This window comes from Emys orbicularis, chromosome 1 (genome assembly GCF_028017835.1).
Source record: "Emys orbicularis isolate rEmyOrb1 chromosome 1, rEmyOrb1.hap1, whole genome shotgun sequence".
Taxonomy (NCBI): domain Eukaryota; kingdom Metazoa; phylum Chordata; order Testudines; family Emydidae; genus Emys; species Emys orbicularis.
In genome coordinates, this window is record NC_088683.1 from 1,157,712 (window position 1) to 1,172,125 (window position 14,414).

At 51.5% G+C, this 14,414-nt stretch overlaps 1 protein-coding gene across 1 annotated transcript in view; it reads left to right on the forward strand.

Moving 5' to 3' along the window:
- Positions 1–14,414, forward strand: part of SHANK3 (SH3 and multiple ankyrin repeat domains 3) — a 610,715-nt gene that overhangs the window by 527,465 nt on the left and 68,836 nt on the right. The window contains exon 15 of the mRNA XM_065411947.1: positions 9,600–9,724. Within this exon, the coding sequence (XP_065268019.1) occupies positions 9,600–9,724 (125 nt within the window). The remainder of the gene's footprint in view (positions 1–9,599; positions 9,725–14,414) is intronic.

Genomic DNA, 14,414 nt, shown 5'->3' on the forward strand with positions numbered 1-14,414 from the left:
AAAGGATTTCCAGTAAGACCTCCAGAACTCGTTTGAGACACCACAAATCTAGACTTTCACCAGCTCCATCTGAGGCGGCACTATTGACTCCAGCTATGGATGCTGGAGTCTTCACTCTTTCCAGCTCCATCTTCATTGTTCCAACCTTAACGTCACTATTGGCACCGATGGACGAATACTTACCTATTTGGATGCCCTCTACGCCACAGGCCTTGCTGGCCAGGGATCTTTGGTGTCTCCCCTACTGGTGACTCTTTGATGACTTTCCTTGCTAAAATCAGCTCCTATTAAGACAACTCTGGTGTCTTCAGCACCCCTGGAGCACATGGTGCTGCTGATGCATTGCCAAGACCTTTGATGTCATCTGGAGAGACAGCACCATTTCTCCAACCCATTGTGCTGGTACTGCCAGCACCGATCCTTTGATCAGTGTTCCAACCATCTCAGCCCTCGGTTATGTTGAACCCCCAGGTATCTCCTGTAGCCAGAGCACCTGGAACCCCAAAAGGGACCACTCCCTGTGTCACCCTTGAGGTCTTTTAGCAATCCTTGCAGACCTCCTACTAAGGGTATGGACCAAGTCTGGTTTTCATATAAGGAGGCTCCAGCATAGTGTCCCCACCTCGGATGACTCAGACAATTCAATATCCTCTGTGGCCTTACTGGTCTTGGGCTGCTCCGAGGTATTCTGGGCCTCTATCACAGTCACACTGTAGAAGGAAGTCCCCTCCTCCCCTCGTGAAGGAAACCTCTACCCAGGATTCTGCTACCGTCCCTCCACCCACTGTACTGGACCCTATGGAGGACGGAGAAATAATGAAGGATCCCCTGGTTGTTTCCGCCCATATTTCATCATCTTCTCCAGAGTCAACATCTTCCGCCACAACCCTCTTGAGGACTTCAGGGTCTTTCAGGACCTTATGAGGAGGGTGCCACTTCCCTAGGAGAGCATGTCGAACGTGAGCAAGAAAACCTGCACAGCCTCCTTAATATTTTGCAGACTCCTGCCCCATGAAGCATTACCCTTCCCATCAGTGAAGCCTTGCTGGAGACGGCATGAACCCTCTGGCAGACCCCAGCCTCTATATGACCTATGGCCAAGCAAGGGGATATTAAGTTCCTCAACAAGATTAGCCATGCCACCTGATTGGATGCAGAGGTCAGCAGGCTGGCTCTTAAGCCAGCAGCACCAGCAGCTCACTGGCTTCTCAATGCTCATACCCACTTCTGTGCCTGCTCCTGCATTACCTGGTTCTTCTTCGAGTGATGGTTGCTATCTGTATTCCAAACGTGGGTGCGCATGAGGAAAGTGGAGGAAAGAGGAGAGGAAAGTGATCAGGAACAGTCAGCATGGATTCACCAAGGGCAAGTCATGCCTGACTAACCTAATTGCCTTCTATGAGGAGATAACTGGCACTGTGGATGAGGGGAAAGCAGTGGATGTGTTATTCCTTGACTTTAGCAAAGCTTTCGATACGGTCTCCCACAGTATTCTTGCCGGCAAGTTAAAGAAGTATGGGCTGGATCAATGGACTATAAGGTGGATAGAAAGCTGGCTAGATTGTCGGGCTCAACGGGTAGTGATCAACGGCTCCATGTCTAGTTGGCAGCCGATTTCAAGCGGAGTGCCCCAAGGGTCGGTCCTGGGGCCAGTTTTGTTCAATATCTTCATTAATGATCTGGAGGATGGCGTGGACTGCACTCTCAGCAAGTTTGCAGATGACACTAAACTGGGAGGAGTGGTAGATACGCTGGAGGGTAGGGATAGGATACAGAGACAAATTAGAGGATTGGGCCAAAAGAAACCTGATGAGGTTCAACAAGGACAAGTGCAGAGTCCCATTCACTGTTACAGACTAGGGACCAAGTGGCTAGGCAGCAGTTCTGCAGAAAAGGACCTAGGGGTTACAGTGGACGAGAAGCTGGATGTGAGTCAACAGTGTGCCCTTGTTGCCAAGAAGGCTAACGGCATTTTGGGCTGTATAAGTAGGGGCATTGCCAGCAGATCGAGGGACGTGATCATTCCCCTCTATTCGACATTGGTGAGGCCTCACCTGGAGTACTGTGTCCAGTTTTGGGCCCCACACTACAAGAAGGATGTGGAAAAATTGAAAAGAGTCCAGCGGAGGGCAACAAAAATGATTAGGGGGCTGGAGCACATGACTTACGAGGAGAGGCTGAGGGAACTGGGGTTATTTAGTCTGCAGAAGAGAAGAGTGAGGGGGAATTTGATAGCTGCTTTCAACTACCTGAAAGGGGGTTCCAAGGAGGATGGATCTAGACCTGTTCTCAGTGGTACCAGATGACAGAACAAGGAGTTATGGTCTCAAGTTGCAGTGGGGAAGGTTTAGGTTGGATATTAGGAAAAACTTTTTCACTAGGAGGATGGTCAAGCACTGGAATGGGTTACCTAGGGAGGTGGTGGAATCTCCTTCCTTAGAGGTTTTTAAGGTCAGGCTTAACGAAGCCCTGGCTGGGATGATTTAGTTGGGATTGGGTCCTGCTTTGATGACCTCCTGAGGTCCCTTCCAACCCTGATAGTCTATGATTCTATGTGCACCGTGCACCAGAGCCGGAAGTTTTCAGCAGCAGTGTCTGTTGACTTGCACGTCTGTCTTACGTTGCCACGTGCTCCAAGCGAGGTTATAAGTTCCCTCTTACAGCATGGTCATAGTCGGAATCTTTTCTCCTCATGCTCAATCACGCCCTCCTAACAAAGGGTGTGATCGAGCCCGTGCCTGTCCCCTTCGTCAACAAGGGCTTCAACTGCCCATACTTCCTCATTCCAAGGAAGGGTGGGGACCTCTGCCTATCCTGAATCTCTGCTTACTCAACACCTTCCTCAGGAAGACCAAGTTCCTATGGTGACCCTCGAATCCATCATTCCCTCCCTCCCTCAGGGGGCGTGGTTCGCAGCCCTTGACATGAAAGATGAGTACTTCCATATCGATACCCACCCAGCGCATCGCAAATTCCTCTGCTTCCACATGGGCAACAACCACTATCAATTCCAAGTCCTTCCCTTCGGCATCGCCATGGCCCCCAGGGTCTTCACCAAGGTCTTTGTGGTCATTGCAGCCCACTTTCACCAGCTGGGGCACTTGGTGTCACCATGCTCCGCTTGCCCCTCACCTCACTGGACATCTGTGTCAACAAGGAGAAGTCCATGCTGCTCCCGATGCAGACGATCCATTTCATCAGGGTGTGCCTGGAGTCAGCACCAGCGCAAGTCTTCCTCCTGGCAGACTGTTTTGCCGCCCTTACAGCTCTCATGACAACCCTGCACTGCAACCCGCGCATGATGGTGTGCCGATGTCTCTGCCTCCTAAGCCACACGGCAGCCTGCACCCACTTGACCCCACAGGCTCACCTCCATGGCACTGTCTACAGCTGTGGCTCCTCTCGGTCTGCCGACCCCTCCTCATCCACCTGGATTCACCCTTGCGTCCGCGCCTCCCTCGCAACACCCTCCTCTTTCCATGGCACGAGGGCCTCCGATACGCCTTCCCTTCTCCCCCCCTCTTTTCCCTCCTCCCCCAAGTGCTGCGCAAGATCCACTGGGACCGGGCCACAATCATCTTGATAGCCCCATGCTGTCCCCGACGGTCCTGGTTTCCCAATCTACTCAGACTGTCCCTTGTCCACCGATAAGCCTCCCCACCCTGCTGGATCTCTCACCTAGGAACACAGCCATGTTCGACACCCCAGCCCAGGCCCGCTCCAGCTGACGGCCTGGTTCTTGGATGCAGCTCGCAGGTTAACAATGCCTGTTCATCACCCGTCCGCCATATACTGACACACAGCAGACGAGACTCCCCATGGGCGTGGTATGTCGCAAAGTGGAAGCGCTTCACCTCTTGGGCTCAATGCCACCACCTTCCTCAGAGGGACGTCTCCGTGCCTGTCATCCTAGAGTACCTCCTGGAGCTTGAGCACTCGGACCTCGTACTTAGCTTGCTATGTGTTCACCTTGCAGCACCCAGTGCCTTCCTTCCCCCACTGCACGGAGGGTCGCTGTTTACCCACCCTGCCACTACCCGCTTTCTAAAGGGCCAGATGAACTGCTTCCTGCCGGTCCTTACTCCTACACCTTCCCCCCCTCCCCCGCCCTCACCAGGCCCCCCTTCGAACCACTGGCCACATGCTTCCTCTTACCCTATCCATGAAGGACCTCTTCCTTGTGGCCATCACTTCCGCTCGGCAGGTCAGCGAATTGGCGGCCATGATGGCAGACCCCCTGTATACCATCCTCCATAAGGACAAATTCTCCATGCACCTTCACCCTACGTTTCTCCCGAAGGTAGTCTCCAAATTCCACCTCAACCAGTCTATCCAGCTCCCGGTCTTCCATCCGAAGCTGCACGCCACTCCCATGGACAGGACACTCTCTCCACCCCTCTGGCAGCAGGTTGTCCCGCTTGCTAGGTGCTTGGAGCCATATTACAACTGATTATTGGGTTTGGGTTCTGTCCTGCAGCTTGTCACTGTTCCCCCACGCCTCCCACTTCCCTGTCCTTTTTCAGGGACTGATCTCACAGGCCTGCTCTCATTCCAGAAGTGCAGTCTCTTTGCAATCAGAGGCTATAGAACCGGTACCTCCTCAGCACTGGGGGAAGGGATTTTATTCCTGGGATTTTCCCGTTCCAAAGTCCAAGGGAGGCCTCAGACCTATTCTCGATCTGTGAAACCTGAACAAATACAGAACAAAGAGAAAGTTGTGCATGATTACCCGGTTTCTGTTATCCTGTCCCTAGATCCTGACGATTGGTATGCTGCCCTCAATTTTAAGGTTCCTTGTGGCAGATGTCCAATTCACAGTCATGTTGGGTCTGTCCTCAGCCCCTCGAGTCCTCACAAAGCGTATGGCAGGGTGGTGCTACCTCTCAGAGGGTAGGCATCCAAGTATTTCTGTACCTGGATGATTGGTTGATATGAGGACAATCCACGTACCAGGTGTAGGTCTGCATCAAGACAGTCCAATCCCTTGTTCATGCCTTGGGGCTAGTTAATCAACAAGGGCAAGTCATTACTGCTTCCTGTGCAGATAATTGATTTTACTCCAGTTCGGTGAAGGTATACTTGCTCCTGGCCAGATTTCAGGCAAGATTGGACCTACGCAAAGGTCTCAAGGCCCATCCTTGTACAACGGTAAGGAATTGCCTGAGACTTCTAGGACCTATGGCAGCTTGCATGACATGCCAGACTTCACCTCAGAGGCAGGGTGGTTGGAGTTTGCTTACTGTCCATCTCGTCACCTACTGGACATGCTGATGCACTTGGTGCAAGTGTCTTGTCTTCCCTAGATTGGTGGGTGGACCTGCTAGCGCATGCAAAGGGGTCTCATTTTCCCTGACTCTGCCCTACATGACTCTGCTTACAGATGCTTTGTCTCTAGGCCAGGGAGCTCATCTGGACAGACCTTCAGACTTTGGACAGATCAAGAACTCTCTGTGCACATAAATGTTCAAGAACTTTGAGGGATTCATCTGGCATGTCAGGTGGAGCCACACATCAAAGGCTGTACTGTGCAAGTCCTCACAGACAACGCTGCTACTATGTTCTGCTTGAACAGACAGGGAGGTGCCAGGTCAGATCACCTTTGCCAGGAAACTATAGAGCTCTGGGATTTTTGCTTCTGAAATACCATGACCCTCAAAGCCTCACACCTCCCAGGTGTTCAGAACTGTCTGGCAGATCAGCTCAGCAGAACATGCAGCAGGAATCACAAATGGTCCCTGTGACGATGCGGTTCTGGCGAGACCCAACTGAGAGTGCCAATTCAGGACAAATTGCTAAAACAGGGCAGTTACAGCCCAAGGCTGGGGTTTCTCCACCTCTAAGGCAAACCAAACCAGCCAGATAAAGAGGACTTTGGTTTCACCCCACTGGCTAACCACAAGTCTTACAAACAATTCCCTTAGACACTCCAGTTTCCCAGTATCACCACCAGTGCCACTCGTTATGGGGACAAATGGTTATGAAAACCAATATCCCAATATACACAAAAAAGGTTCTCTCGAGCCCAAAGGACCAAGTCCCACACCCAGGTCAATATACAACTCAGATCTTTCCCACAAATCACGCTGTTGCCAATCCTTTAGAATCTAAAATCTAAAGGTTTATTCATAAAAGGAAAAAGACAGAGATGAGAGTTAGAATTGGTTAAATGGAATCAGTTACATACAGTAATGGCAAAGTTCTTGGTTCAGGCTTGCAGCAGCGATAGAATAAACTGCAGGTTCAAATCAAGTCTCTGGAATACATCCCCCGCTGGGATGGGTCCTCAGTCCTTTGTTCAGAGCTTCAGTTTGTAGCAAAGTCCCTCCAGAGGTAAGAAGCAGGATTGAAGACAAGATGGAGATGAGGCATCAGCCTTATATAGTCTTTTCCAGGTATAAGAACACCTCTTTGTTCTTACTGTGGAAAATTACAGCAAAATGGAGCCTGGAATCACATGGGCCAGTCCCTGCATACATTGCTGAGTCTCAAGGCATATTTGCCTTCTCTCAATGGGTCCATTGTATAGCTGATGGTCCTTAATGGGCCATCAAGCAGGCTAGGCAGAGCTAACACCAGCTTGTCTGGGATGTAACCCAGAAGCATAGCATAAGTTTGAAATACAGACATTATAGAGCCAATATTCATAACTTCTACTACAAAATTGATACACACATATAGACAGCATAATCATAACCAGTAAACCATAACCTTGTCTAAGACACCCCATTTGACCCCCTTTATACAAGCTTTGGTGCCACTACAGGACCTTGGTTGCAACAATGATCTATATGGTCCCAGATTATATCAATAACGTCACAGTCCCTCAAGATGGATGCAGTCAAATCTATCCTCCAGGCTTGGCAGATGCCAGAGCTAGCTCTCTGCTCTGTGACTGAAGAGGAAGTGTCACCTGCTCTGTTCCAGGTCAGATCACAGCCCAGGGTCTACCTCACACGCATTCCTTCTCCTGTGGAAGGGCAGGCTGCTGTATGCCTTTCCTCCCAGGGGTTTTGTGCAACTCAAACAGGATTATGCCATTCTGATTCTGACAGCACCAGCCTACTCACATCAGCATTGGTCCTTGGACCTCCTGAGACTCTGCCTCAAGGCCCCTAGAACACTGCCTCAAGTCACTGATATAATTTCACCGAACTATGGCCAGATGATGCACCCCACCCCGCCCAGCCCTCATCTCACAGTTGGGATGCTCAGTGGTTGTCAGCTCAAGAGACTGAGTGTTTCCTAGAGTTTCGGGACATTCTCTTAGGAAACCATCCATTAGATATATTTACATGATGAAGTGGAGATGTTTCTCTGTATGGTCCTAGTTGTGGGATACACCTCTTATGCAGACTTCTCCTTCGCTTATACTGGAGTATTTACTTCCCCTAAAGAGAAAAGGACTTTCCACTTATGAGGGATCCCACACCCCTTTGGGACTTAAATTTGGTTTTGTCAGTGTTAATAGGTCCTCCTTTTGAGCCTATGGCTACTTGTTTATTATTGCATCTCTTACTGAAGGTAGTATTCCCAGTCGCTACTAAGGGGCTGGGAGAACTATGAGCATTAGTTGCAGACCCCCAGGGTGCAGTTGTCTTTAAGGACAGGGTTTATTTCTGATTACGGTGGTTTTGGATTCCCACCTTAATCAGTCTATCTACTTACCAGCCTTTTCTCTAAAGCTTCACTGTCATGAGGATGAAGAGGGCCCCTGTACTTCGGATGCCCACAAGGCATTAGCCTTTTTCTTGGACAGGTCTAGACTGTTTGGTGTCCCTCAGCTGCTCTTTTCCCTCACTGACAGAATGAAGGGGCAGCCTGTGTCTTCACAGAGAATATCAACCTGGATCTGAGCCCTGCTCTGCATTACACGCTTATGTCGGTATCATAAGTGTTATGTCTGGGGTCTGTACAGCCCCGCCGGAGGACAGGGCTGGGGGCGGGGCTGGAGGCGGTACAGCCGCACCGGAGGAGCTGCTGGCGAGGGGCACTGGCTCCTGGGAGCGGCGGCCCCACGTTCTGCTCCTTTCACCACTGCAGTTCCCGGGAGAGCCCTGCGGTTCAACAGCTACCGATCTCTATCCGCGGATATCTGCATCCGCGGATATAAATTTGTATCCGCGCAGGGCTCTAGTCACGGAACATTGGGGGGCGGGGTCAGAGGGTCGGTACCGTACCGTATCGGAGGGAGGCTCTGGAACAGCCTCCCACTGGAAGGGGGTGGGGGGCAAAAGGCCTAGCTATTTTTAAGGCAGGTTTATGAATGGGATGGTATGATGGGCTGCCTGTGACAGCAGGGATGGGAAGATCCCTTCCAGCCCTATGTCCAATGTTCCTATGTGCCAGTCTTGTCCCCAGCCACGGGAGAAAGAAATTCCCCCAGAGTCAGGGATAGCCCCTGGCAGCCATAGACTGCAGCAGCCAGAGCCCAGGAGGAGCGGTCCAGCTATGGCAAGCCCCTGTTTTTCCATCAGGGACCTAGGTCCCAGTGAGGCGGGCAGCAGCAGCCCAGCCAAGGCCTTTGCTGCCTGTAAACCCTATGGCAGGTTCTCAAACTTCACTGCACCGCAACCCCCTTCTGACAACAAAAATTACTACACGACCCCAGGAGAGGGGACTGAAGCCTGAGCCTGCCCGAGACCTGCCACCCTGGGTGGGGTGGGGGGGCAAAGCCCAAAGGATTCTGCCCCAGGCAGGTGGCCTGTAACCTGAGCCCCATCCCCTAGGGCTGAAGCCCTCGGGCTTCGGCTTCAGCCCCAGTTGATGGGGCTTCCGTTTTGGCCCTGGGCATTGGGGCTCAGGCTTTGGCTTCAGCACCGGCAATGCCAGCCCTGGTGACCCCATTAAAATGGAGTCATGGCTCACTTTGGGGTCCTGACCCACAGTTTGAGAACTGCTGCCCTATGGCATTCCTGGAGGTGGTATTTTTCTCTCTGTTCCTGGATACCTGCAACAGTCTCCTTTATGGGGGTCAGACAGCATACCCTCGCCTTCTCCCCACACTGCTTCACACAAGGGAGCAATCCGTATTTGCCCCCAATCCCTCCCGTCCCCCAATGATGGTTCCCAGTACCTCCTAGGCAAAATGACTCTCCGTGGCTGGACAGCGAAGTCGGATGGGGTGGGTGGAGGGTGGGATGTAAGGGAGCAGGGGGTGGAGGCTGGAAGGGGATTTTGGTTGGTTGGTGGGGAGGAAATTTCATGTGTATTGGGGGCCATATTTCCTAGCCAGACGTGTGGTTAAAGTCTAAGTAAGCAGGACCCTCTTTCTGTAGGTATGTGGCTCTGGGAGAGGGACTGGGGTGAGTGGCTCTGGGCATCTTGTGGAGGATGAATGCGACTCTCTGTGTGTGAGGTAAATGTGGCTCTGGGGGGCCATTAGTAGGTTCTACAGTGATGAACATCACGGAAATGACTGTACATAAATAAGCATTAAATCACCATGCGGCAAGAGGAGCGGGTCAGGTGCTCGGTAGAGACACCTCTGCTTGGTCTCTTAGCCAGTTAAGCTCCTGGAGAGCTTTTTTCTAGACGTCACCAAATGTTCTGTTGCCTCCCTGCTGCATACTGCTAATTGGGGCTGGGTTTTTCTCTTTCAGCGGAGACTCCAATTGAGGAGTTCACCCCGACTCCAGCCTTCCCAGCGCTCCAGTACCTGGAGTCAGTGGATGTGGAAGGTGTGGCCTGGAAAGCAGGACTTCGCACGGGAGACTTTCTGATTGAGGTAAGCGCCCGAGGCTGAGCAGAGCTCGGTGTGCTCATTACTAAGGGTAAGATTCTGTCACGGTTATTTTTAGTAAAATTAATGGACAGGTCATGGGCTATAAACAAAAATTCATAGAAGCCCATGACCTGTTCCGGACTTGTACTAAAAATAACCATGACAAAAGGGGGCTGATATGGTAGGGGAGGACTGAACCTGAGTGGAGGAGATGAGAGCCTGGGCACCACTGCAGAAAGGCAGGGGTCCAGCACCTACTGCCCACGGCGGCTCGGAGCTGTGGGGGCCCCCCCGCTGCCCACAGCGGCTCAGAGCTCCAGGGCCCCTGCTAGCTGACTGCTCTGGCCCACCATCCTAGGGCTGGAAAATGTCACATAGGTCTCTGTATGTCATGGAATCCGTGAGCTCCGTGACATAATCTTACCCTTACTCATTACTTAAATCTCTGAATCTGCCTCCTGTCTCAGCTCCTCCAGTAAACCCTCCAGCTTCTCCAGACGTGACAGTGCAGCCAGGGAAGTCATGCAAGCAACTATGTGCTTCCCATTGCACCAGTCAGGAAACAGGCTGACTTGGCTGTGATAGGAGGTACCCCAGGGTGAAGCCTGGAAGCTGTTGGAACCGCTGTGCCCCCTGACTAATCAGCTGGGTTGGCCTCTCACACTGCGTTGGCTGATGACACACAGCCAGCCCTTCTGGGCTCTATTACCATCCAACACGACAGCAGGTGGCACCACACCCCCAACTGAGTTACCGCGTGCTTTACCCGAGCCACTCATGGACCAACAATGGAGGCGCCAGCCAATTTCCCAGCTCCCCAGCCTTGCCCCCCTACTGGAGCATAAACCCAGAATTATTCCGTCCTGCACCAGTCAGGGGTCTGTACGGTGCAAGCTCATTAATTAGCCTGCTTCCCCCTCGCTATGGGGAAGATACGCACCAGACTTTGATACAGAGCTGAGATTCTCTAACACTTCACTCAAAGACACACGGGTTAAGATAAAACAGGTTTATTAGCTACAGAAAGATAGATTTTAAGTGATTATAAGTGATAGCAAACAGATCTAAGTAGATTACCCAGCAAATAAACAAAAAATGCAATCTAAGCCTAATATATTAGATAAAATTTGAATCAAACAGTGTCTCACTCTGTTAGCTAGTACAAGCAGTTTGTAGATGTTCTATTCACAGGTAGGAATCCTCTCTTCCAGCCTGGGACCAGCACTTCCCCCAGTTCGGTCATTGTTTCTGAAGTGTTTCCAGGTATTGAATTGTAGAGAGAGTGAGGCCCCTTGGTGATGACTTCCCCCTTTTATAGTTTCTTCCATAGGACGGGAACCCTTTGTTCCAAGACAAGTTCCCAGCCCAGTTTGTGGAAAAATACAGATACCAAAATGGAGTTGAGTATCATGTGGTCTAGTCACATGCCCTGGCATGCTTGATGAGCCACGGCAGCCATTATCCATAGGCTGTCTGAAGTGTTCCCTGGTGAGGACAAGTCGTTTCCACGGCCATTGTTTTTGTTGATGGGCCATTAGCACTGTCTAGCTCAGGGGTGGGCAAACTATGGCCCGGGGGCCGCATCCGGCCCTTCAGATGTTTTAATCCGGCCCTCGAGCTCCCACCGGGGAGCAGGATCCGGGGCTTGCCACACTCCAGCTGGGGAGTGGGGTTGGGGGCTTGCCCCTCTCCACGCATGCTGTGGCTCCGCACGGCTCCTGGAATAGCGGCATGTTCCCCCTCCGGCTTCTACGCATAGGGGCAGCCAGAGGGTTCCACACGCTACCCCCACCCCAAGCGCCACCCCAGCAGCTCCCATTGGCCAGGAACTGCAGCCAATGGGAGCTGCATGGTTGGCGCCTGCAGACTGGGCAGCACGCATAGGAGCCGGAGGGGGCACATGCCGTTACTTCTGGGAGCTGCTTGAGGTAAGCGCCACCCGGAGCCTGCACCCCTGACCCCCCTCCCACGCCCCAACCCCCTACCCCAGCCCTCACCCCCCTCCTGCCTTCCGAACCCCTCCGTCCCAGCCCCTTATCCCCAGCCCCACCACAGAGCTCGCACTCCCAGCCTGAGCCCTCCCCCCCGCTCCCCAACCCTCTGCCCCAGCCCGGAGCTCCCTCCCGTACCCTGAACTCCACATTTCTGGCCCCACCCCAGAGCCCGCACCCCCAGCCAGAGCCCTCACCCCCTCCCGCACCCCAACCCCCAGTTTCATGAGCATTCATGGCCCGCCATACAATTGCCATACCCAGATGTGGCCCAAAAAGTTTGCTCACCTCTGGTCTAGCTTCTTCATTGTTGTACGTGAAAGGCTAGTTGTGGGCGTTTCCAGCTTCACAACATCTTTCAGTAACACACACACACACACACACACACACACAACAAAACTTCATAACTTCACATACAATGACAGCACATACAATCCAACAGGATATTAACGTTCAACAGACCCAGACTTTTAGAAGGATACCTCACAAGGCAGACTTTGTACAAAACAGCCTAATTATATGACAGTGGTGAATATGAGAGTGCCAGGGTGTCACAATGTCCCCTGCCACTAACCAGGAATCATCATAATAATCAAGGTTAGAAATAGAAATGGTCCACTGGATGCCGTCCAGTCCCTCTCCTGGAGGCCAGTGCAGGATTGTTCACCACAGGACATGTACTGGAACAGTTTGAAATATCACAGGTACTGGGGCTTCCAGCCCGGTATTGCATTGAGCTGACACAGAGCGTCGCACTCTTCCAGCGCCGCACCGGAGGCGCCAGCCGTTTCGGCAGAAAGTCAGAGACAATCAGTAGATAGCTGTGCTCTGCCTTCCATCCGCCTTAATGACATTTTTGTATGTGGAATTTCCTGATTTTGTTAAAAAAAACAACAACCAAACTTGAACTTCTGTGGTATTATTTCCTAATGCTGCTGTATAGATAGTTAAGTATTAGAATGAAGAAAATCTTATTACTGTATATGCTAGTGTGTAAACAGATGCTCAGAATCCAGCCACAGCGATCAGTAAAAAAACCGAAAAACCCCTGACCAGTGTTTACGCTGACATGGCTTGTGTGTCCATGGCTGGGGCTGGGGCGTAGCAAGACGTCCTGTCTGGGGAGCCCAGCCCTTGAGTCAGGGACAATGAGTTACCTGGCATGGGAAGCATACAGAAGCTTTGTCAACATTTTACATTATTATTTAGTATTCATATGACATTCACTCCCCGAGCCCCCGGTGCTGATCCGAACCCCAGCGCGCTGGGGGCTGTGTTAACACACAGGCCGACACAAGGTGTGGGGGGGATAATTGGATGGATTCACAAGAGAGTGAACTGGGGGGTTTTAGAAAAGTAGCTGCCAAGCCACTGTGAGTCCATATTTCATTATCCATGTTGAGCCTGAACTATTCCCTGCTTCATCGATTCCAAGGCCAGCAGGGACCACTGTGATCATCTCATCTGACCCCCTGCACAGCACAGGCCAGAGACCTGCCCCACAGTAATATTGGATCTGTGTGGTTGGTTATGGCACTTTCCTTGAAACCTTCACACCTTTGGTGCCATTTGAGCCTCTGTTCTAGGTCAGACTGGTGCCAGCATCACAGCTATGGGGGCTGTTATTCTGACTGTTGCCGAGTTTGGTTCAATGGAGTTCTTAGATCTGAGAAAAGCTAGGTACATCCAGTTCAGTTCCTGCTGCTTGTAGAGAGCCAGACAGTGGCGCAGGGACTTCATCTGAGCCTTATTTACGTCCTTGGACTGTTCTTGAACAGAAGCCTCGCTTTGGGTACTCTACCCTGGGTGGGCCACCTGGGCCTCCCACTTCAGTAACATCATGAAAGAGATGTCCATCCAAGCCAAAGTCACCACCTCTTAGAAAGGGAAAGAAACTTGTGGAGGCGTCGCCACCCTGCAATGTGGTAGTGGCAAATGTGGTTTCTGCCGATCAGAAGACAAGGAGGAAGAACCAGTGAGCAGAGTGAAACAGAAACTTCCCCACTCGACAGGTTATCCCGTAATAATCCATCATTGGGTTTCTTAACCTTCCTGAAGCATTTTACAGTGTCCCGTGTCAGAGACAGGCTACTGGGCTAGATGGTCTGATCCAGTACGACTATTCCTTTGGTCTGACATAGCCTCTTGGGCCCCATTTATACCAGAGGAAACTAGGCAGGAGTTTCTTGAACTCTTTAAGAAGGGCTGGAAGGAGTCAAAGCACTCCTCGATGGCTTCCTTTCACATCTCCGACACCGAAACCAGGTCTTCGGCCACAGCTGTCACTTTTCCATTCCAAGGCTGAGGAGGTTTTTAAAAACTGAAGAGCCCTCAAGGCAAGAGCCAGGCATTCGGACCTGAGCCAGCCCACCGTCTGAGGGCTGTCAGCCTCCTGTTCCAGCTGTTCTCAGGGACAGCACAATCCAGAGCCAGACACCAGGGAAGCTAGACAAACCTTGCAGGGGCGTTAGGGAGCCTCCCCTCTGCATCTCTGCAGCCTCAGTGGGCGCTGAGTCTAGGACTGAGGATATATTTAGGCTTGGCAGAATTCACTTTGTATTTTTATATCATTTTGACAGATAATAGTGTTTATTTTAAGCATTTTTTCCGCAGTTGTGAAAAATTATGTGGGGGGGGGTCAGACAATTATTTAATGACATTAAAAGTTGAGAGTCAAGAAGTTGGAGCTTTATAAACTGTTA